Source organism: Scyliorhinus torazame, chromosome 7 (genome assembly GCF_047496885.1).
Source record: "Scyliorhinus torazame isolate Kashiwa2021f chromosome 7, sScyTor2.1, whole genome shotgun sequence".
Lineage (NCBI taxonomy): Eukaryota > Metazoa > Chordata > Chondrichthyes > Carcharhiniformes > Scyliorhinidae > Scyliorhinus > Scyliorhinus torazame.
Genome location: NC_092713.1, coordinates 42836211 through 42859591, shown reverse-complemented (window position 1 = coordinate 42859591; position 23381 = coordinate 42836211). Strand labels below are relative to the sequence as shown.

At 45.3% G+C, this 23381-nt stretch overlaps 1 protein-coding gene across 2 annotated transcripts in view; it reads right to left on the bottom strand.

Annotated features, from left to right (window-relative positions):
- szt2 (SZT2 subunit of KICSTOR complex) overlaps positions 1–23381 on the bottom strand; it is a 292175-nt gene that overhangs the window by 132650 nt on the left and 136144 nt on the right. For both annotated transcript variants that reach the window (XM_072510616.1, XM_072510617.1), the window contains 7 exons: positions 22642–22951; positions 19786–19860; positions 11804–11942; positions 9132–9255; positions 7997–8126; positions 5337–5489; positions 2298–2400 (listed from right to left, as the gene is read on the bottom strand). In XM_072510616.1, coding sequence (XP_072366717.1) covers positions 2298–2400; positions 5337–5489; positions 7997–8126; positions 9132–9255; positions 11804–11942; positions 19786–19860; positions 22642–22951 — 1034 coding nt within the window. The remainder of the gene's footprint in view (positions 1–2297; positions 2401–5336; positions 5490–7996; positions 8127–9131; positions 9256–11803; positions 11943–19785; positions 19861–22641; positions 22952–23381) is intronic.

Below are 23381 nucleotides of genomic sequence, written 5' to 3'. Positions count from 1 at the left end.
TTGCTGGAGGTCAATCAACTCAATGCCAGGACAAGTGTCCCTGAGAGTAGTGGCCAAAGCTCAATCAGCATCAGCTGCTGCATCAATGGCCTTCCTTCCATCATAAGGTCAGAAGTGGGGATGTTCGCTGATGACTGCACAATGTTCAGTACTATTCGCAACTACTCAGGTACTGAAGCAGTCCGTGTCCATATGCAACAAGACCTGGAAAACATTCAGGCCTGGGCTGATAAGTGGCGAGTAACACTTGTTACTCACCACATTGCCACACAAGACCCAGGTAATGACCATCTCCAACAAGAGAGAATCCAACCATTGCTCCTTGACATTCAATGGTACCATTGCTGAATCCTGATGGTGGGGGAAAGGGAATTGGATAAGCAGATGATGTGAAAGGAAAGGAGTGTGGGGGGGGGGGGGGGGGGAATGGGGCTAATGATTTGCTGTTCCACAGAGCTGGCATGCCATGATGGGCCAAATGGCCTAATAATTTGCTGTAACTACTCTATAATTCTACAATACCAGTAATAATCATAGTAATAATCTTTATTATTGTCACAAGTAGGCTTACATCAACACTGCAAATATGCTACTATGAAAATCTGCTAGTCGCCACACTCTGGCACCTGTATGGGTACACAGAGGTAGAGTTCAGAATGTCCAATTCACCTAACAAGCACGTCATTCGGGACTTGTGGGAGGAAACAAGAGCACCCGGAAGAAACCACGCAGACATAGGGTGAACGTGCAGTGATACTAGTCAGTGCTTTTCAAAGAGTCTGAAGGATGGAGAAACTGGAAAATCTACTATCCACATGGGAATACTGAATTCAGATGCTGTTACTGCCTTAGATTTCTTGCTGTGTGTGGCTAAATCAAAGAAATGATGACTTCTGAACCGTGTGTGCACCATCTTCTTCTGCTAATGCTAAACACGTGATTTATCTTCAAATCAGATATAAAATAAGCAAGACCTTGGCGCAGCTTGTATGCGAACTAAGAGTCTAGGAGAGCATAATGAACCATGCTTGTACTGCATCAGTTGTAATTGTACATGTTTTTTTTAAGAAAGCTATTTTCTGTTTTTGTCATTCTACAGAGAGATCAATCTTTTCAGCGAAAACATTAATGAGACGTGGCAGAAGCAGAAAAGATTACTCATGAAGAGAGATGTACATGTATTACTGGTTTGGCCTTTTTTTAGATAGTTTGAAAATAAATAAATGACTAAACTGCTTTGTCATTGCTGCACGCAAATGAGGAAAATAACAATTAAGGACATGTTACAATGGTTATCCACTCAGCCGCATGAGCTTGTTCTATCATTTAATTAGACCATGCCTGAGTGTTCTTCAGTATTTATCTGCCTTTGTTTACATGTCTCAATACATTTAACTAACAAACATTATTAATCCCAGTCTTCACAATTTCAACTGGCTCCACCAATCACTTTCGGGGGAACAAGTTCCAGATTTCCACTGCTCTTTGAGTAAGGAAGTGCTTGCCACTGAACATTTTTACTCCAAAGAGCTTAGTTCTAATTTAAACATAATGCTCTCCCCCGTTCTGTGTTTTTTGGAAGAGTAATGTTACACTTTCACGCAACCAAGATACGGATAATCAGTAATGGTGTTATGCCCCACAAGATCTCAACTGAGAAAGGATTATTTCCACTGAATGTTTAGTTGGATCTCCCAAGGTCCAAAATGTACATATTGCAGAGGTAAACGTACTTTAAAGACCACAAAAGGTAGATGACTATAGTCAGTAGAAAAGTAAACTGATGATTGCATGTTAAATAGCAGGCATGTGAAATTATAAAAATGAAATCAGATAGGAAATACAAATAAGGTGGTGATAGTATTTCCATATTCTCCATTTAACATTTTACTTGCATGCAATGCAATAAGAGATCAATTAGTATATCATATAACAAAGGCACCCTGGAATGATTTCAAAACTATAATCACCTCCCAACCTTTGCTTTCCATTTCAGAATGTTACCCAAACACACTGGACAGAATTGCTGTTGTTCCTTTGAAAAATACTTTTGGCTGATTTATATTCCTAAAGGAAAGGAACACCAACGTGGTACGCTGAACATTTTTCCACGTCTGGCATCCAGTAACAAACACTCCCGAATTCAGAAATATGACAGGTTCAAAGCTTGAGGCATAAATACAATCTTTCCTGTTTCTCATGCTTTATCCGGTCATGCGACTGTAGTGCACACTGCCAATTTAGTGCCAATTGCTGCAGCACCAGAACAGGCAGCATCCTTTGGATTGATTGCTTACCTGAGGTAAAATACAGACGTTGTGGCCCTTTCTTGGTATACAAACATGTTTTTCCTATTCACGACTGAAAAAGCATTTAAAACAGATCTCAGGGCCTGAATAGCTGAAAAAAAGAAGTAAACAGGCTACATGTTAAATGAGGCATTTGGAACATGCGCAAGACTTGGAGAGAAATACAAGTCATACAGCATCAGGAAGGATATTTACATTGCAACAATGCAGGACTCCCTTTCTCTCTCAAGTATTTAACCAATTCCTGCTTAAAGGCCTTTATTTAATTACCTTCCTTTGACTAGATCGTTTTTGTTTACGTGTATGGGACAGATCAATAGATCTAGCCATTCAACTCAAATGCAAGTTGGTTCTGTGGTTGTTTTTATGGTGCAAGGAATTTTGGACTTCTCTCCGGAATGCCGAAAGGGTGGGTGGGTGGGGAAGGTGAGGCTGATGTGTTTGGTGGTGGATTCAAGTTGCCAGACATGACACAGAGACCCACTGACTGTGGAAGCTGATTGGGTGGAACATGCTTATTTGGCAGCTGAAGTTGGATGGGTGAACACAATTTTGAATGTTGCCAGTATTTGACCACCTATAAAATCAAATAATCCGACAATTGTACAGCACTCAAGGAGGTGATTCAGCCCCATTAGGTCAGCTTCAACTCTTTTGAAGAGCAAGCCAGTTAATTCCACTTCCATGCCTTTTCCACATTTCCTTGAAACATTTTTTCCTTCAAACCTCCGCTGCACTCCCTCTATGGCAATATCTTTCTTACGGTAAGAGAGTCAAAAGGGCCCCAGGTGTGGTCTAACCAATGTTCGATACAAATAAAGCAAGACTTTGCTACTCCTGTACTTTAGTGCTCTTTCAATAAAGACTAACATACCATTATAGCCTTCCTGGTGCTTTCTGCTTTCAATGGCGGCACAGCGGAACAGTGGCTAGCACTGCTGCCTCACAGCACCAGGGACCCGGGTTCAATTCCAGCCTTGGGTGACTGTGTGTGGATTTTTTACTTTCTCCCCGTGTCTGCATGGGTTTCCTCAGGGTGCTCCGGTTTCCTCCCACAGTCCAAAGATGTACGAGTTAGATGGATTGGCCATGCTAAATTGTCCCTTAGTGTCCAGGAATGTGCAGGTTAGCATATTGTGCTAGGGCAGGGTGGACGGGGGAGTGGATAGGAGTAGAATGCTCTTTCGAAGGATCGGTGCAGACTCGATGGGCCAAATGGCCTCTTTCTGCACTGTAGGGGTTCTATGTTTAGACAATACCTTATTGAAAGCTGCTTTGAATCTGCATCCACCACCACATTCCAAATCTTAACCACGCGTTACATAAAAAAAGGTTTTCCCTCATGTCCCCATTGGGTCCTTAGCCACATGTCGATGTTTAGAGGTTGTTTCGGAGAGTCTAGGACCAGGGGGCATAAAAAGTAAGGGTTACCTATTTACGATAGAGATTAGGAGGAATTTCTTCTCTCAAAGGGTAGTTAATCTGTGGAATTCTTTACCGCAGAGGGGTGTAGAGGCTGGGTTGTTAAACATATTCAAGGCTGAGATAGACAGATTGTTAATCAGTACAGGAATCAAGAATTATGGGGATGAAGTGGGAAATGGGGTTGGGGATTATCATATCAGATCAGTCATGATTTCATTGAATGGCGGAGCGGACTTGACGGGCCGAATGGCCTGCTTCTGGTCTTACATCTTATGGTCAATTACCGTAAGGCTGTGTCCTCTGATATTGATCGTTCAGCAATTGGAAACAGCTTCAATTGACTTTCTCTATCAAAACCCTTTATGATTCGAAGCAGTTCTTCACTTCTCCTCTTGGTGTTATCGACTACAACTCTAGCTTCTTAGTAATAATAATAATAATCTTTATTATTGTCACAAGTAGGCTTACATTAACACTGCAATGAAGTTACGGAATAAAATCCCCTAGTCGCCACACTCCGCCGCCTGTTCGGGTACATTGGTGGAGAATTCAGAATGTCCAAATTGCCTAACAGCACATTTTTCGGGACTTGTGAAAAGAAACCGGAGCACCCGGAGGAAACCGACACAGACACAGGGAGAACATGCAGACTCTGTACAGATGGTGATCCAAGCAGGGAATCGAACCTGGGACCCTGGCGTTGTGAAGGAACAGTGCTAACCACTGTGCAAATGTGCCACCCCTCAGCCTATCCATAACTGGAACTCCCCCCACCCCCCGCCCCCACCCACCGATCCCTAGAACCATTATGGTAAATATCTTTTGCATCCCCTTTACATTCTTCTTAAAATGTGGTGCCCAGAGTTGAATGCAATATTACTTCTGGGACTGAACTAGCATTTGGCTTTTGTAATCGAATTATGAAGGAAACAAGATCGGAAAATGCTGAAAACACCCAATCGGAATTGCCTCCGTGGATAGAACTGAAAAAGTGGCTTTTCATCACAACCAAGTTGCTGTGATTGGTTTGCTGGGTGTTCCCAGCATCTTTAATTTTGCTCCAGATTTCCATCACTTGCGGCGATTGATTTGTTTTTCCCCCTCTAATTACGACAGGCACTATGGCGAATATAGTTCTGTTTTGGGATATTGTGAAAGGCTATATCTTGATAAATATTCCAACCATTCAGAGACTGCCAAGGTAGCAAACAGTCACATAGGAATTAAGTGACTGTCCTTCAAAGGTCAGTTTTATATTGAATGTACATTTTTGGCATTTGAAGGAGACTGGCAAAGCTCACAATTACTGTCAATATCCTGTTCATTTACCTGTTCTTAGTCAAATAATTTTGCCTCGTATCCTAGGGAACAGTCAGATAGAGTACATATTCTTCCACCTTAGCAAAAACAAGATCACATGGTAACCTGTGATATATTCTAGTAGGCCAGAACGCACTGACAAAGGTCCGCTATTCAACCAATGAGTTATGCTATATTTACCTAGATACTAAGCAGGTAAAGGCTCACTCTGTTTCATGGGAAGGGGCAATGGCACCAAACCCAATTAAATATATAGTGTGAAATCACCAAAGGTTAGCTCACCTCTTGCGACACCCATATTAGGTCCCATCTTTAGTCGAGGATGGATGTGTATGATGGTCTTCCACACCACTTCACAGGAAAAATGTCCTGGCATGAAATGCATTGTAGCAGCCAAGTAATCCCTTGACTGATAGTTATCATCTGCTGAATAATCTGTAGTGAATGGAGCAAAAATATGAAACAATAAAATCTTGAAAAATACCAAATCTATAGAATGTAAGGTGTGCTGTGCATCCGGTTTTCTCCCACAGTCCAAAGGTGTGCAGGTTAGGTGGATTGGCCATGCTAAATTGCCCTTAAGTGTCCAAAAAAGGTTAGGTGAGGATACTGGGTTACGGCTGAGGTGTGGGCTTGGGTGGGGTGCTCTTTCCTAGGGCTGGTGCGGACTCCATGGGCCAAATGGCTCCTTCTGCGCTGTAAATTCTGTGATTATCTTTCTTAGGGAGGGAGTTAATTACTGGAATCCTGGGTGGAATCTTACCAGAATTTGGCAAAGTGTCAAGCGCAGACAGAAAACTGGCACTTAACTCTCTAGTTGCACAGACCAGTTTTCTCTCCAATTCTGGAGCCTGCTTGTCAAAAAAGTGCAAGTAGACACGGTTTACGCCATCACTCTGGTGGAGCCTCTTAGAGCCGGGAACAGGCTCCAAACAGATCAGGGCGCCATCTTTAACTGCGGCTGCAATCTATTGGCCCCCCAGCCCACATCACGGTAGTCTCAGAGGCTCACCCCGCCCATCCTGACATTTATGACCAGCAACACCTCCCCATATGTGTTCGCAATGTCTGGGCATGTCCCTCTACCCCTCCCCCAGAGGCTAATAGTACCTCTACGCTCCCCAAGGAATCCCTTTAACTGCCTCACGCCTGGCCCAACCTGTTGTAAACCTCGTTGACAATATTTAGTGAGGGAGGAATCATTTGGCTGGCGGGCAATAAATACATGGAAATGTATTAAAATGCGGTTAGGGATGATTGAAGTGCAGAATCCTCTCTCATAAAAAGAGGTGGGGAAAAGCGGGAAACGTGATCTCCCTGGCAAGAATCGCATTTCCTGATTCTCGTGAGATTTTCCACACTCGCCACTGGTCCCACGGGAACCGAATGCAGCCTCAAGATTCCGTCTTATAATTAAAGACAATGAGCGGGATTCTCCGACACTCCGCCGGGTCGGAGAATCCCCGGGGGGGGGGCCTGAATCCCGCCCCGACGCCGGCTGCCGTATTCTCTGCTGCCGGTTTTGGGGCGGGGATCACGCCGCGCCGGCCGTTGGCAGCACCCCCCCCCCCCCGGCATTTCTTCAGGCCTAGATGGGCCGAGCGGCTGTGGGTTCCTGGTCAGTCCCGCTGGCGAGAAATGGACAGGGTTCCACACGGAGGGACCTGGCTGGTAGGCCGGCTACTGAAGTTCTCAGGGGGGCACGGGGGGACCCGGCACTTTGGGGGGGGGGGGGGGGGGGGGGGGGGCATGGTGGCCTGGCCCGCGATCGGGGCCCACCGATCTGAGGGCGGGCCTGTACCGTGGGGGCACTCCTTCCTTTTGTGCCCGCCTTAATAGGGCTCCGCCATGGCCAGCACGTAGAACCCCCTGCGCATACGCAGGAAACACGCTGGCCAGTCAGCGCATGCACGGAACTACACCGGCGGTTCTGCGCATGCGGCACCTCAAGCCGACCATTCGGCGCCGGTTGACGCGGCGCCAACCCCTTCGGCACCGGCCTAGCCCCCGGAAGTGCGGAGGATTCCGCAACGTCCAGTTGGCCCGACGCCGGAGTAGTTCTGCCCCGTTCTGGGCGCCAGCCCGTCCCGCCAATTGCAGGAGAATCCCACCCAATGTGACTGTGTACCTAAAAGAAATTTGAGCTGATTAGAGAGATAACATGGATTTTTAAAGTGGAGGCCATTTCCAACAAAACTAATAGAGAGGAGAATTCTACAGATGTAGTATATGTGGACTTCCAAAAAGCAATCAATAAGATTCATGATAAGAAACTATTTGATAAAATTGAATCTCATAGAATTGAAGACAAATTAATGATTGTCCGGCCATTTAGGAGGGATGATTGAAGTGCGGAATCCTCGCTCATAAAAAGCAGAAGTCGCTAGCTCAATTAATAATTTTAATCCTGAGCTTGATAGATTTTTGCTAGCTGACACTACTAAGGGATATCGAGGCAAGGTTGGGGGCATTAATAGAATACAGATCAGGCAATGAATAACTGTAAGGCTGAGGCTGCATGACCTACTGTTGTTCCGATGTTCCCTCCCTCACAGCATCATTTTGGCACAGGAGGCGGCCATTTGGCCTATTGTATCTTCACCGGGTAATGTAATGTATTATTTTTCACTTTCACAGACGATTGGAAAATATGTTAGGCATCCCACTAATTCTCCAGTTAAGTGTTTCCTACAATTAGGGGTTTGTTGTTTAGCATGGGTACGATAATCCATAATCCATGATGGTGTATCATAAAAGGCCGCTATGAGGAATTAAGTTGAGAATACTAATGTTGGAAAGTACTTGGAAATATGTGATTCTAGAATTTCATCCTGCAGATTACTTAGCTTTTCAGCATCGCTGAACGATAACCTGAAACCAGGCACGAAAATGAACATATGAATTAAATACAAATTTTGGTAATTAGGAATGTGTTTGCATACCATCACTAGCATTAGCTCGTGGACGATATGAAGGGTAAGGGGTTTCATTCTTCCAGATGTCCTCTTCACTCTCAGCGACAAGCAATGAGTTACACACATGGCTATCATGCAGATCCTGAAGCAGCAGGCGCTGTGACAAATGAAGAATAAAAGGAGAAAAAACATGGATTATTGAACAGAATATGGAATGATGCAGATAAAAGCTACATATCGCAGATGCTGGAAATCTAAAATAAAAACAGAAAATGCTGGATAAACTCAGCAGGTCTGGCGGCTTCTGGGGAGAGAGAAACAGAGTTGACATTTCGAGTCCGTATGAACCTTCTACAGAACGGAGTTCTCAACCATATTACAGGCCAAGCATCATCACACAGTGTACACTGTATTGTCAAAGGCAAGTTGTCAAAAGTGTAACGGTCAGCCAATTTGGAAATGCCAAGTCTAAGGGTTTGTCAAGTCGTGTCAAATAAAACTAAATTAGTTCATATCTTGCACTGGGACTTTGCCAACATTAATTTCACTTAGAATTCTTCTCAGATATCTACTAAAGAATAAGCAGTAATGTGCCTGGATATTTAACAAGTACTTTGCCTCAGTGTTTAAAAAACAGGCGGATACTAGGGAGGAAGTATATCCAGAATTGGTGAAAAGTGAGATGAGAGATATATTATAATAAAGGACATAATATTAGAGAAGCCATTTAAACAAAAGGAGGACAAAGTACCTGGATCTGATGGAATTGATCCAAGGATCCGGAGCACAAGTGTTGGAAGAACTGGCAAATTCTTAATTATCTATCAGTTAATTTCATTGCTTCTTGGGAGGATCAAGATATTGGGAAGGTCACCTAGTGTTGGCTCACACTGCAAAATATTTACGCCCCTTGAACTAAACACTCAGGCTAATGCGCAACAGACGTGCAGTACAGCTGAAACGCCTGGAAACGGTTGGTTACAATTAATCATTTCAAACCAATTGCGATGCCAGATTTCAACCTGTTGAGTTGACGCCCAGGATTTGTGCACAGAATTCCTCCACTACCCACCAGGCTCTCCAGAAGCCACCTTCAGATCAACATTGAGGCCAATTCTCTTCCTAACTTTAAACCAATGCTCAACCTCATGTCTATGATTACCTGGTTGACTACACGGCAAATTTCGCCAATTTTTTTAATCACTGTTCGATAGAGGCGCAAATATTCCAGTTCTTCTTCTTCTTCTTCATCAACTGCAGATTCATCCTTTATCCCAATAAGATTTCTAGAAAATATCAAATAAACTACAGAATTTTTATCATTCTCTTTCAAAGCCACATTGACCCTGGAAAGAAGATTAGATGGTGTGTTAGGATACCGGACTAGACCCCAACATTCGTTAGGAAAAACAGACACGAACCCCAACAATTATTTTTAATTTGTAAAACTGTGAGGAAAAGATACGTCACCCCAGGAATGACTCTGACCAATAGGTGTCTTTTATGTTGAAACAAACTTTAATTTAAACACAGAATTAACCACATTAACATCAAAGAAATAGCTTCACAATAATACGTTAAACAGTTCTTATTCACAAGGGAAAACTTAAACTGACTACCCATACCTGTACTTAACTCCAACTAAGCAACTGAATACAGTTCATGTGCCACTTATAAATAAAGTTTAAAAAACAGGTTTACTTGCTTAGCTGTGTAAACTTTTGGAGAGAGTTCCTTTCAAGGGCAGATCCAGTAAACTTCCATTTTTTCAGGCTCAAATCCTATAGCAAATTGCAAAACTACAAACAGACCTGGTTCCTCCCATTAATCACATCATCTGTATCCCATTAAGTTTCATGATCTGCTTATCAAGGACTAAACACCATTCCTCCCATAAATGATCTACACTCCAGCAAATCTCCAGTAATCAAAACATGATTCCATTAGCCCTTTATCTGTAACATAATAGTATTTGGACCTCTCACCCCCACGTAAATGTATAGTAAGTATGTCATATTATATACAGTAAGAAGTCTTAGAACACCAGGTTAAAGTCCAACAGGTTTGTTTCGAATCACTAGCTTTCAGAGCACTGCTCCTTCCTCAGGTGAATGAAGAGGTAGGCTCCAGAAACATATATATATATATATATATATATATAGACAAAGTCAAAGATGCAAGACAATGCTTTGAATGCGAGCATTTGCAGGTAATTAAGTCTTTACAGATCCAGAGATAGGGGCAACCCCAAGTTAAAGAGGTGTGAATTGTCTCAAGCCAGGACAGTTGGTAGGATTTCGCAAGCTCAGGATAGATGGTGGGGGATGAATGTAATGCGCCATGAATCCAAGGTCCCGGATGAGGCCGTACTCATGTGTGCGGAACTTGGCTATAAGTTTCTGCTCAGCAATTTTGCGTTGTCGCGTATCGTGAAGGGCGCCTTGGAAAACACTTACCTGGGGATCAGAGGCTGAATGCTGAAGTGTCCCCCGACTGGAAAGGAACATTTCATGCCTGGCGATTGTCACGTGATATCCGTGCATCTGTTGTCACAGTGTCTGCATGGTTTCACCAATGTACCACGCTTCGGGACATCCTTTCCTGCAGCGTATGAGGTAGACAACGTTGGCCGAGTCGCACGAGTATGTACCGCGTACCTGGTGGGTGGTGTTCTCACCTGTAATGGTGGTACCCATGTCGATGATCTGGCACGTCTTGCAGAGATTGCCATGGCAGGGTTGTGTCGTGTCATGATCACTGTTCTGAAGGCTGGGTAGTTTGCTGCAAACAATGGTTTGTTTGAGGTTGGGCGGTTGTTTGAAGGCAAGTAGTAGGGGTGTGGGGATGACCTTGGCAAGATGTTCATCTTCATCGATGACGTGTTGAAGGCTGCGAAGATGTAGTAGTTTCTCCGCTCCGGGGAAGTACTGGACGACGAAGGGTACTCTTTCGGTTGTGTCCCGAGTCGGTGCGGTTTTTTGCTGTGGCGTGTTGGAATTGCCGATCGATGAGTCGAGCGCCATATCCCGTGTGTTCGAGGGCATCTTTCAGCGTCTGTAGATGTCTGTTACGCTCCTCCTCGGCTGTGCAGATCCTGTGTATACGGAGGGCTTCTCCACAGGGGATGGCCCACGGATAACCTCACGATGCTCCAGTTCTCCAGCTTCCACCCTAAACACATTAAAGAAGCCATCCCCTATGGACAAGCCCTCCCTACATTGGTGAGACCAAGCAGATGCTGCGACAACGGATGAACGGACATCGCGCGACAATCGCCAGGCAGGAATGTTCCCTTCCAATCGGGGAACACTTCAGCAGTCAAGGGCATTCAGCCTCTGATCTCCGGGTAAGCGTTCTCCAAGGCGGCCTTCAGGACATGCGACAATGCAAAATTGCCGAGCAGAAACTTATAGCCAAGTTCCGCACACGAGTACGGCCTCAACCAGGACCTTGGATTCATGTCGCATTACATTCGTCCCCCACCATCTGACCTGGGTTTGCGAAATCCTACCAACTGTCCTGCCTTGAGATATTTCACACCTCTTTAACTTGGGTTACCCAATCTCTGGATCGTAAAGACTTAATTACCTGCAAATGCTTGCATTCAAAGCATTGTCTTGCATCTTTGACTTTGTCTATATATATGTTTCTGGAGCCTACCTCTTCATTCACCTGAGGAAGGAGCAGTGCTCCGAAAGCTAGTGATTCGAAACAAACCTGTTGGACTTTAACCTGGTGTTGTAAGACTTCTTACTGTGCTCGCCCCAGTCCAACGCCGGCATCTCCATATCATATTATATACAGATATACGTTTGGCTACCATCTTATACTCACCGTGTGTGAGAGTAAACTTTAACTCGATCATGGTGAATTCTGATGATCAGCCAAAACTCAGGCATCAGTGGGCATTTGGGGTCCTGTTCGTTCATGGTGGCACCTTCGCACTCCGAATCACTGCTACCTCCATCATAACCTGTACACGACCCAGAAAAGAGAATTAAAGTCCAAGCAGATTCAGATCTGACCAAAATGACAGCCTAAAATTGCTTCAGCAATAAGCAGAGTATTAACAATCTGATAGCCTCCTCTATATTAGGAAAATATCAAAACTCAAATCTCTCAATCCGGAGGTCAAAAGCACTCCTACCCCAAAATATCTTGGTGAGTACATGCAGTGGACAATGGTGTGCTGAGCCAGAGAAACCAAGAAAGCCACAGGTCCGATCCTGAATTTGGGTGGGATGGGGTGGCTGCCTGGTAGGTCTCAGCTGAGCTGTCAATTGGCCTCGGTAAATGTGGGTAAAAAGGCACAAGTCAGCCACGGTTTCTGTCAGTGTTGATGATCCAGTGATCTATTTTTTTCATAGAATTTACAGTGCAGAAGTTTTACAGTCAAGAATTGCATGAATGCCTTCTCTGCAAATATTACTCAGACTCAGACATGAACGACAACTGGTGCAGTAAGACAAAATACTGTGGCCATCTCTCATGGAACTTCATCTAAGCACGAAGGGTCTCCTTCATAAAGAGTAAGGTTAAAGAAAATAGGGACCAAAATGTTGAAACTGCATGGCATTTAGCAATCACTCACAAACAGACAAACATTTATTCAATGAGCAAGTCATCGGACACTGCCCCATTAAGACAATTTACGTATTGGGTATCTAAACTTGTTTCTCGCCAGGTTGTAACGCCTTTGATTAAGCTCATACTAACACAGCATAATAATGAAGATGAGCAACTCTTAATATTTGATTTGTAGGTCAGCCCGAAGCGTAAAGGCTCCAACAAGTTTGTCTACAATTACACCAAGACAGTAATGTTTTGTGAAAAGCATACAAATTACTTCAGGCCACCCTTGAAGTACAGCTGAAATAAATCTTTGTCTGGATGCAGTCATAGTATAGAAGGAATTAACCCTATGCTTCATTTGTTATTTCTTAGTCAGGAAGCACTGGCTCCCATAATACAGCGGATGGCTGGTTTACAGCTCGCCTTCGAACATTCACAGCACTCAACAGGCATGTCTCTTTGCTGCTTGTTGACGAAACTATGATTTCGCACCTTCCCTTCACTGACACTTTGAAGAATACAGAGACAATCAAATACTGTGAAAAGACAGAGTCCTTCCAAGTTCCATACTGCAAATGGTAGAAAGAATTAATAGAACTGAAAGAACAATAAAGATATGGAACTACACAGCAATTCTGCCATAGGCTGAAGAAACAGGTTGCTATTTCTGGCACTTTAAAGCCAAACATTAACCTGCCTTTCCATTCACCCACTGATTTCCAAATGTCCACCGATGTATTTCCGTCATTCTCTCTTTATGGAATCATAAAATCTGCAGTGCACAAGGAGGACATTTGGCCCATCGAGTCTGCCAACTCTTGGAAAGAGCACCCTGCTTAAGCCCAGGCCTTCACCCTATCCCTGTAAACCCAGTAACCCCTCCTAACCCTTTGGACAATAAGGAAAATTAAACATGGGCAACCCACCTAACCTGCACATCTTTGGACTGTGGGAGGAAATCGGAGCACTCAGAGGAAACCCACGCAGACATGGGGAGAACGTGCAAACTCCACAGTCACCCGAGGCCGGAATTGAACCGGGGTCACTAAAGCAGTGAGGCAGCAGTGCTAACCACTGTGCCACCGTGCCACCCTTTATTTCCTTATTTGCACTAGTTAACAGAATTGTTCGTTTTAAAGTGTTTTGTTTTTTAATCTCTGCCTCTTTGTGGGGAAAACATCTGGCTTTCACTAGGAAACAGCCCAGTGACATGAATTAAATCAATAATTCACTATACATGAACAGGTAGGCACTGATCCATGTTTCACCAATCCCGAGATTCCTTTTAGTGCAGAAGGAGGCCATTCGGCCCATCGAGTCTGCACCAACCATCCCAAAGAGCAGCCTACCGAGGCCCACTCTCCCGCCATACCCCATGATCCTATATCCCCACATAAACCCTAACCTGCATATCTTTGGGTTGTGGGAGGAAACCGGAGCATCCATAAGAAATCCACACAGCCACAGGGAGAACATGCAAACTCCACAAAGACATCATCCCAGACTGAAATCGAACCCGGGTCCCCGGTGCTGTGGGGAAGCAGTGCTAACCACTGTGCCCCCGTGCTGCCCTCCATTATGCAGCAATCTGGAAATTGACTGTCGAGCAAGAATACATACATACGGACATACACCCATACAAACTAGGAGCAGAATTAAGCCATTCGACCCCTTCAGCCGGTTTCACCATTCAATAATTTCACGGATGATCAGATGGCAGCCTGAGCTCCATGTTCCACCTAACCTGGATATTAATCAATAATCCACCAGCCACTGCCTTAAAAATATTCATTGACCCTGCCTTCACCGCTCTCTGATGAAGAGAGTTCCAATGATTCATGACCCTCAGAGAAAAAAATTCATCTCATGTTTATCTTAAATGGGAAACCCCTGGGAGAGTCTGATCCTCAAGCAAAACCTCAAGCAAGCTTTTAATGAGAAACGTTTAGCGAAAACAACATAGAAAATACATTTTTCTACCAACTTAACCAAACATTGCTTTGTTTTTGGCATCAGATTCAAATTATTTAATGGTCCATTAACTTGGAAGAATCACTTTTTATGAAAACAGCAATTTGATTTTACAATTGGTGTAAATTTTGACTTTTTGAATCTTTGGTATTTCTCTTTTAAGTTAAAAATAATTTCTAAACGCAACAATGACGTTTTTGTGCAGACTTCAATGCAACTATATGGAGTCCAAATTCTTCAATTAATAATTTATCCCAGGCATACTACCCAAGTGTCAGGTGTGTATCAGAGGTGGCAATCTCATCTAAAGCAGATGATTTGGGCTTCAAGTCCTAATCCAGAGGCTTGAGCACAAAAATGAAAGCAAATTACTGCAGATGCTACAATCTGAAACCGCAACAGAAAAGACTGGACAATCTCAGCAGGTTTGAAAGCATCTGTGGAGAGAGAGAAGGGGCGAACGTTTCGAGTCTGGATGATCTTTGTAAAAGCTAGAGAGAATTGGAAATAGGGTCAGATTTATACTGTAGGAGCGGTGGGACTGGATGGGGGGAGCCAGCGATGGGTGGAGATAGACAAAGAGGACAGAAGATAAAAGGAATGTAAATGAGGGTGATTAAAGCAAAGGATGGTGCTGATAGTGGCACATAAAGAGACTAGAATGTGCGAATGGCAGAACAAAGGTGAGCAGTGTGTAAAGGGCAACCAGGAACAGTTGGGCCAAGTGAAGTGGGGTGAGGGAAGGGGAACAATGGTGAGGGGAAAACAGATCACTGGAAGAATTGAAAATAAAAATAAATTGATAGAAATAAAAATGGGGTAAAAGTGATGGCGAGAGTTCACAGTCTGAAGCACAAAAACAAGGCCGACAGCCCTGGGCAATCCCGAAAGACTGTCAGAATTTTCAGTTTACAGTGTTCTGCTATTTTGTACCAAGTTGAATACAATGGATGATCCTTCATACCTTTGTGCCCTACTAAATTAATTCTTTCAACATATCATTTTCAGTCTTTTCCTAACAATTCCCAATACTGCGAACCAATCTTCCTACGTTTGAACCTTCATTCACCCAATAATTTTAGTCATGTTTCTCTGCGTCTTTTAGAACTCGTTTACATGGTTCCTGCAGTGAGGATTCCAGCAGCACACATTGCAATACAGCTGCAGCCTTCGTACAGCAAGATAAACTTCGGAACTTACTCTGCTCCTCTTTTTCTGCAACCATATCATTCGTTCATTAGCTTGACGATATGACAGTAGTCACTACAATGACTCTCAGTTCCTACCCTGATTAATTTTCATCGTTGTTTTCCAATCAATCTTATCTGCTATTGATTTTGCATGCAAGATCATCACTTTACACTTTATCTATAATAAACTGCATCTAATTGCTAGCCAGTTCCCCAACAGTCTATGGCTCCCCAAAGTTTATCTGGGGGTCGATTTTGCTCAGTTAGCTAGACAGCTGGTTCGCGATGAAGATCAAGGCCAGAAGCGTGTGTTCAATTCCCATTTATTCGCCTTCTGAGCCCCCACCTTCTCAACCTTGCTCCTCGCCTGAGGTGTGGTGATCCTCAGGTTAAATCGCCATCCTCAAAGGGGAAAGCAGGCTGTGGTCATCTGGGACAATACCTTACCTTCATAATCCACTGTATTAATCACCACTGCATTCTAGTGTTACTCACAAGTATGACATGAAGATAACTTAAGAAAATGCGCAAGAATATCCGCCACAAAACTTAGCCTTGCAGCACTTCTCTATATTTATATAGAGCTTTTCATGGTCATTCGATTTATCAAAGTGCTTTACAGCCAGTGAAGTACTTTTGAAGTGCAGTCACTGTTATAATGTGTGGCAGCCAATTTCTAAGTAGCAAATTCGCATAGACAGCACTGCGACAATCACCAGATAATCTGCTGTGGTGATGTCAATTGAGCAATAAATATTGTCCAGGACATCAAGGATAACTCCCCTATTCTTCTTTGAAATAGTGTCATAATTTCTTTAAGGTCCACCAACTGTACAGCTCTTCCTTAACACTGCACAGGAGCACCTGCCTTGATTTTTGTACTCAAGCACTGGAGTGGAACATTGTGACTCAGCCGAGAGTGCTATCAACTGAGCCATGGCTGGCAGTCGCCTGTAATTCATTTTACGGCATGTAACAGCCCAGGAAGTTTAAATCCAATCCATTTTTATTTGTAGACAAGGTGAAAAATAGCGCAAAATGTTCAGAAACAAGAGCTAGGGTTGTTTTGTGTTCTTTGGAGATTACCGACCCCGGCCTAAGCAGGGTGGCTAGGTCACCACCTGTACTCACTAGCATGAGAAATGCAGCCCAAAAGCTTGCTTCCCTCAACTCCCATTATGTGTCAAAGTTCTGGACCGATAAACATTTGATGTGGATCAACCGGAATGGAGAGAACTATCAAATTGTGCAGAGAATGCCAAGAAATTAATAGGGGGGAGTACGAGTAGAATATAACACAATATAAATGTTAAAATGTTCTTTAAACACATCAGGGTCAAGAGACGGGTGCAGATGGAGAACATTTAACAGTGGCAGTAAAAAGATAATGCCCGAGGACAGGGAGATGGCAGGATCGCTGAATCGTTCATTTGAGACCATTTAATCAGAAAGAAACAAAGAACAAAGTTGAATCAGGGAGCTATAAAAGGAAGCAAGCAAATTGGAAATAAAAGCAAAATACTGCAGATGCTGGAGATCTGAAATAAAAACTGGAAGTTCTGGAAAACTCAGTAGATCCGGCAGCGTCTATGGAGAGAGAAACTAAGTTAAGACTTCGAGTGCAACATGACTTCTTCTGAATTTAATTCTAAAGTGGACTGGAAGCCCTGGGCAAAACAAGGGGAAGTACATTAGATCTGGGGTTTTGAGTACATTGTTCACTAATCCATCTGTTCACTGCTCACCTGTGATCATTAAGCATATAAAATGTTGGTACATACAGCCTTTTAAGTTGTATGTGGCTTTGATAAGAGGGGCAGCACGGTAGCATTGTGGATAGCACAATTGCTTCACAGCTCCAGGGTCCCAGGTTCGATTCCGGCTTGGGTCACTGTCCGTGCGGAGTCTGCACATCCTCCCAGTGTGTGCGTGGATTTCCTCCGGGTGCTCCGGTTTCCTCCCACAGTCCAAAAGATGTGCAGGATAGGTGGATTGGCCATGATAAATTGCCCTTAGTGTTGGGTGGGGTTGCTGGGTTATGGGGTTAGGGTGGAGGTGTTGACCTTGGTTAGGGTGCTCTTTCCAAGAGCCGGTGCAGACTCGATGGGCCGAATGGCCTCCTTCTGCACTAAATTCTAAGAAAGAGCACATATGGAGTACTGCATTCAATTTTGGTTTCCTATTTATAGACAGGATAGAGGGATTTTGGAGGGAATCTAAAGGAGGGCCATAGAATCCCAACAGTCAGGAGGCCATTTGGCCCATCATGTCTGCACCGACCCTCAAAGAGTACCCTACCCAGACCCACTGCCCCACCCAGCCCCATAACCCCGTGCATTGATCATGGCCAATCCACCTAACCTGCATCTCTTTGGACTGTGTAAGGAAACTGGAGCCCTTGGAGGAAACTCGCGCTGACTTGGGGAGAACGTGCAAACTCCACACAGACAGTTAGAAAAGGCTGGAATCGAACCCGGTTTCCCTGCTAACCACTGTGCCATGAAGTTGATCCCTCAACTCAGATGAGCGGGTTACGAGGAATGATTATGTACTCTGGTCATTTACTTTCTTATGAAGCGAATAAGAGCGACTTGATGTAGATTCTTACAATTTTCCGAAGTTCTGGAGAAATTAGATCCAAAAGGTTTTTCTGTCGGGTGCGGAATTCAATGACTGGAGATACACCATAAATATAAGGGTATCAAAGAAACAAATGTGTGCAACATGCTTTCAGTAGAAAAGTGACAGAAATTCAGCTGAGCTACTGGAATGGATATAGTACCATACTGTGCCATCATGAGAGATGATGCAAGAGAAAAAACAGTAAAGAATGCTTTCAATAGTCACAATGGAAAGAACAATAGAAGCTTTTATACAGCAAGGGAAAGAACAGCCAACATGGATAACATGTTTTCACCCTCAAAGCATTCAAAAAATAATGGGCGGGATTCTCCCCTACCCGGCGGGGCGTGGGGTCCCGGCGGGACGGAGTGGCGTGAACCACTCCGGCGTCGGGTTACCCCAAAGGTGCGGAATCCTCCGCACCTTTTAGGGGCTAGGCCCGCACCTTTAGGGGCTAGGCCCACCCGGGAGTGATTGGCGCCCCGCCGGCTGGCGTGGAAGGCCTTGGGTGATACGCCAGCCGGGGCCGAAGGGACTCCGCTGGCAGGCGCGGGTCCACGCATGCGCGGGGAGGGTCAGTGGCTGCTGACGTCATCCCCACGCATGCGCGCGGGGGGGGGGGGGGGGGGGCTTCACCTACACGTCGGCCATGGCGGAGGCTGATAGTCGGTGCATAGGAAAAGAGTGCCCGCGGATTAGTGGGCCCCAATCGCGGGCCAGGCCACCGTGGGGGCATCCCCCGGGGCCAGATCGCCCCGCGCCCCCACCCCAGGACCCCGCCCGCGCTGCCAGGTCCCGCCGGTAAGGGACCTGGTTCAATTTACGCCGGCGGGACTGGCATAGAAGCAACGGGACTTCGGCCCGAGAATCGCCGGGGGAGGCCCGCTGACCGGGGGGGGGGGGGGGGGGGGGGGGGGGGGGGGGTAGGAGGGCATAATGGCCTCACTCTATTTTGTACATTCCTATGATTGATTGCTCCAGCAGTTGAAAGACAAGCCCAAATGAAGAAATCCACTTCCCTCCATTTTGCAAATGGCAGACAGGAGTACAAAATGCAACACGAAAACCAAAAATGCTGGAAGATTCAGCAGGTCTGCCAGCATTTGTGGAGAGAAAATGGAGTTAATGTTTCATGTCCGTATGACTCTGAGGAAGAGCCACATAGACTCAAAACATTAACGCTATTTTCTCTTTCCACAGATGCTGCAGGACCTGCTGACTTTTTCCAGCCATTTCTGTTTTGGTTTCAGATTCCAGCATCCAAAGTATTTTGCTTTCACTACAAAATACAGTAATTTGTGCAAATGGCAATGCGATCAAATGGCACTATCGCGCAGCACCTACCCACTCCGTGCACATTTACTCGTACATTGTTTTTTGTACCTTCTACTTCGTGCACGCGCATTAATGAAACAAAGTCTACGTGGCTATAAAAAAAGGTTACAGAAAAGCTTTTCTCACCTAATAGATCAGAATCCAGACTGCCCTGACTGGAGACCACACTCTGCACCCGGCTTGGTCTATGCTTGCAGCAGCCTAAAAGGTTCAGGGATAAAAGATGAGGTCAGGCTGAATGCAAAGGGAAGGACAAAGGTTAGAGAGGGGGGAAAAACAGAGCACGAAAGAAAGATACACACACACAAGAGTGAATAAGGAATGACAATAACATGGCCTGAACTGGCTACAGACTTTGTGGTTGCTAAGTGTTGCTTTGCAAAACTTTGATTCCTATGCATTCCAGAGGAAGCTCAACCAGCCAATGCCAATCTTCCTGTAATTTATAGTCCACCTAGCCATCTGCTCATGAACCCCCAAAACTCTCCAAATGGAGACCAGAAGCTCCAGTGACGGGCAGGCTTGGGGGTTGAGATCACAAGCTGGTTGGGGATGGAACCTCCAATTGTTACTTGTGTCAAAAAGAGAAAATGGTACAAGATTTGGGGATTGAGAAAGGGAAAAATACCATGCAAAAAGACAACATCAATTTTCCTGCACAACAGAAGGGACCCCGTCAGAAAACAAAAACAGTTGCATAATTAAGGGCATTACTCTAACACAGCTTTTTAAGCCTCTGATTGATCTATTTAGATAATCTAACAAAGTTATCACAATGCAAAAATGGGTTTGCATTGCCCCATTTTAATAATGTCCTTTTTTAATTTATAAAAAGTGATACATAGACCACGGTATCACAAGTCCCCAATGGCTCAAAATTAAACAGGTAGTAAACTTTTCCAGATAATGGGGCCGGGATTCTCCAAGCCGGGACGCGATTCTCCGGCGTCCGGAGAATCGGCACCAATCGTGCCCGTGCGGTTGACGCGGTGCCAGTCGGGGGCCGCTGAAAGAGGCCCTCGCGGCAATTCTCCACGGTTGACTGGCCAAATTTCAACCTGGTACCATGGGGGCAACCGATCGGCGGGTGCCCACGATCTGAAGGGGCCTACCTCCTTCTGCGTGGGCCCGCTGTAGGGCTCTGCCATGTTGAGCGGCGCCGGCACGGAACGGCCACTACACGCACCCGCACCGGCAGTGCAGGGCCACGTATCAGCACGGAGCAGCGCACAGCACTCCGCCGCCATGCTGGCCCCCCCAAGAACCGCTGAATCTCTTGGCAAGGAGGCCCGGTGATGCCGGCATGCACCACTCTGGTGTTTACGCCAGCGTCAACACGTGGCCGGGATTTCGGAGAACCCCGGCCTGGATGTTCACTACTTATCCTGCTGGGCGGCATGGGTGCACAGTGGTTAGCACAATTGCTTCACAGCTCTAGGGTCACAGGTTTGATTCCTGGCTTGGGTCACTGTCCGTGCAGAGTCTGCACGTTCTCCCAGTGTCTGCGTGGGTTTCCTCCAGGTGCTCCGGTTTCCTCCCACAGTCCAAAGATATGCAGGTTAGGTGAATTGGCCATGATAAATTGCCCTTAGGTTAGGTTGGGTTACGGAGATGGGGTGGCGGTGTGGGCTTACGTAGGGTGCTCTTTCCAAGAGGCAGTGCAGACTTGATTGTCCGAATTGCACTGTAAATTCTATGATTCTATGAACCAAGAACTCAAGAGCCCATGAAAATTCAAACTAAAATCAAAACACTTGACATGCATGTTAGGTGATTTATGCAAAAGTAGTTTCAACTTCCACAAAGTTCTTTGGACGGCATGCCGCCACAGTGGGTGGCACTGCGACAACAGCGCCAGGGAACCGCGTTTGATTCCGACCTCGGGTGTCTGTCTGTGTGGAGTTACTAATAATAATCTTTATTATTGTCACAAGTAGGTTCACATTAAAACTGCAATGAAGTTACTGTGAAAATCCCCTAGTCTCCACACTCCTGCGCCTGTTCGGGTACACGGAGGGAGAATTCAGAATCTCCAATTCAGCTAACAGCACTTCATGCAGGACGTGTGGGAGGAAACCGGAGCCCTCGGAGGAAACTCACGCAGACACGGGGAGAACTTGCAGACTCCGCACAGACAGTAACCCAAGCCGGGAATCAAACCTGGGACCCTGGCTCTGTGAAGCAACAGCGCTAACCACTGTGCTACTGTGCCGCCCAAAACGTTTGCACGTTCTCCGTGTCTGCCTGGGTTTCCTCCGGGTGCTCCAGTTTCCTCCCACAGTCAAAGATGTGCAGGGTCAGTGGATTAGCCATGATAAATTGCCCTTAAGTGTGCAAAGGTTGGGCGGGGTTAGGGCGGGGGATTGGAGTTAGATAGGGTACTCCTTCGGATGGTCAGTGCAGACTAGCTGGGCTGAAGGGCCTCCTTCTGCGCTGTAGCGATTCTGTGATAACAAAGCTGCCTTTTAATATTCAAACTTCCACTGCACTCTGTCATTAAAAATAGCCCAGGGTGGCGCAGTGGTTAGTACTGCTGCCTCAAGATGCAGAGCGCCGGGTCACTGTCCCAGGGAGTTTAGACATTCTCCCATGTCTGCGTGGGTCTCACCCTCACAACCCAAAGATGTGCAGGGTAGGTGGATTGGCCATGCTAGATTTCCAACTTCATTGGGAAAAATAAAAAAATAAAAATAATACAAAGCCTTTCCTTCAATTTCAATTCTCTTTGCATTCATCTCTCGGAATAAGAGTTAGTCAAGATGGGGGTCAAGATTTTCCATCTCTCCCAGAGCCGTGGTGGGTCTGGTGGGTCAGCCAAAGGACCATTGACTTTTAACGGGGCCAGAAGATTCCGATGGCAGGTGGGGCTGGAAAATGTTGGCCTGGGAATCTAACTGCAATCACCTACTTTGAAACATAATGGATCTAACACTCTGGCTATCGAGTGAGCATGTGAGGTAAATAGAAAAAAGAATGGCATACCTGTACTGCTAGGTATAATGGACTGCACAGATTCGGCGAGGCTCACAGCAGAAGAGGCCTGTGATGGCGGATTTGCCACTTGGACTTTCTCAGGTCCTGGGCTTGACTGCAGTAGGGGCGTGTTAGTTAGGGATCGCTCAGACTTGATCACTGTAAACACTTGATCTTGCTGATCAGACTGGCTGATAGAGAGGCAACTTTTCCCATCTATGCTCTCCTCAACCGATTCAGCAGATGCAAGATATACTCCATTAGTCACTGCAGCTATTAACATTCTCTCAGCTGCTGACTTGTTTTCTTCTTGCGAAATCTGTAAAACAGAAACCATAGCAAGGCATAAATAACAACTGATGCATTAAATTAATCCATTAAACAAACATATGAAAATGGCAGACAGGAAAGGGCGACCCAGCTTGTCCTGCACATTATGGTACAACTATAAGTATCACAATACCCCGAGACCTACCAGCCATCAGTCACCGTGTAGTCCTCTGGGAAGAGGGAAAAGTCTCGAGGAACAAACCAATTTAGGGGGAAGAAAATCTTGGAAATTCCTCTTCGACTCTCGAAGGCAATCAACATGAACTCCAGAACACTAGCTATAAAACTCACCCACCCAATACTCCTCCTTTCCTTTGTAATCATGGTATCAGACATAGCCAAGAACTTGTCCATTTAGAATGCCTGCAGTGAATATGGACTTAACTGTTAAGTCACTAGCTTTTTCCAAAAGTTAATAA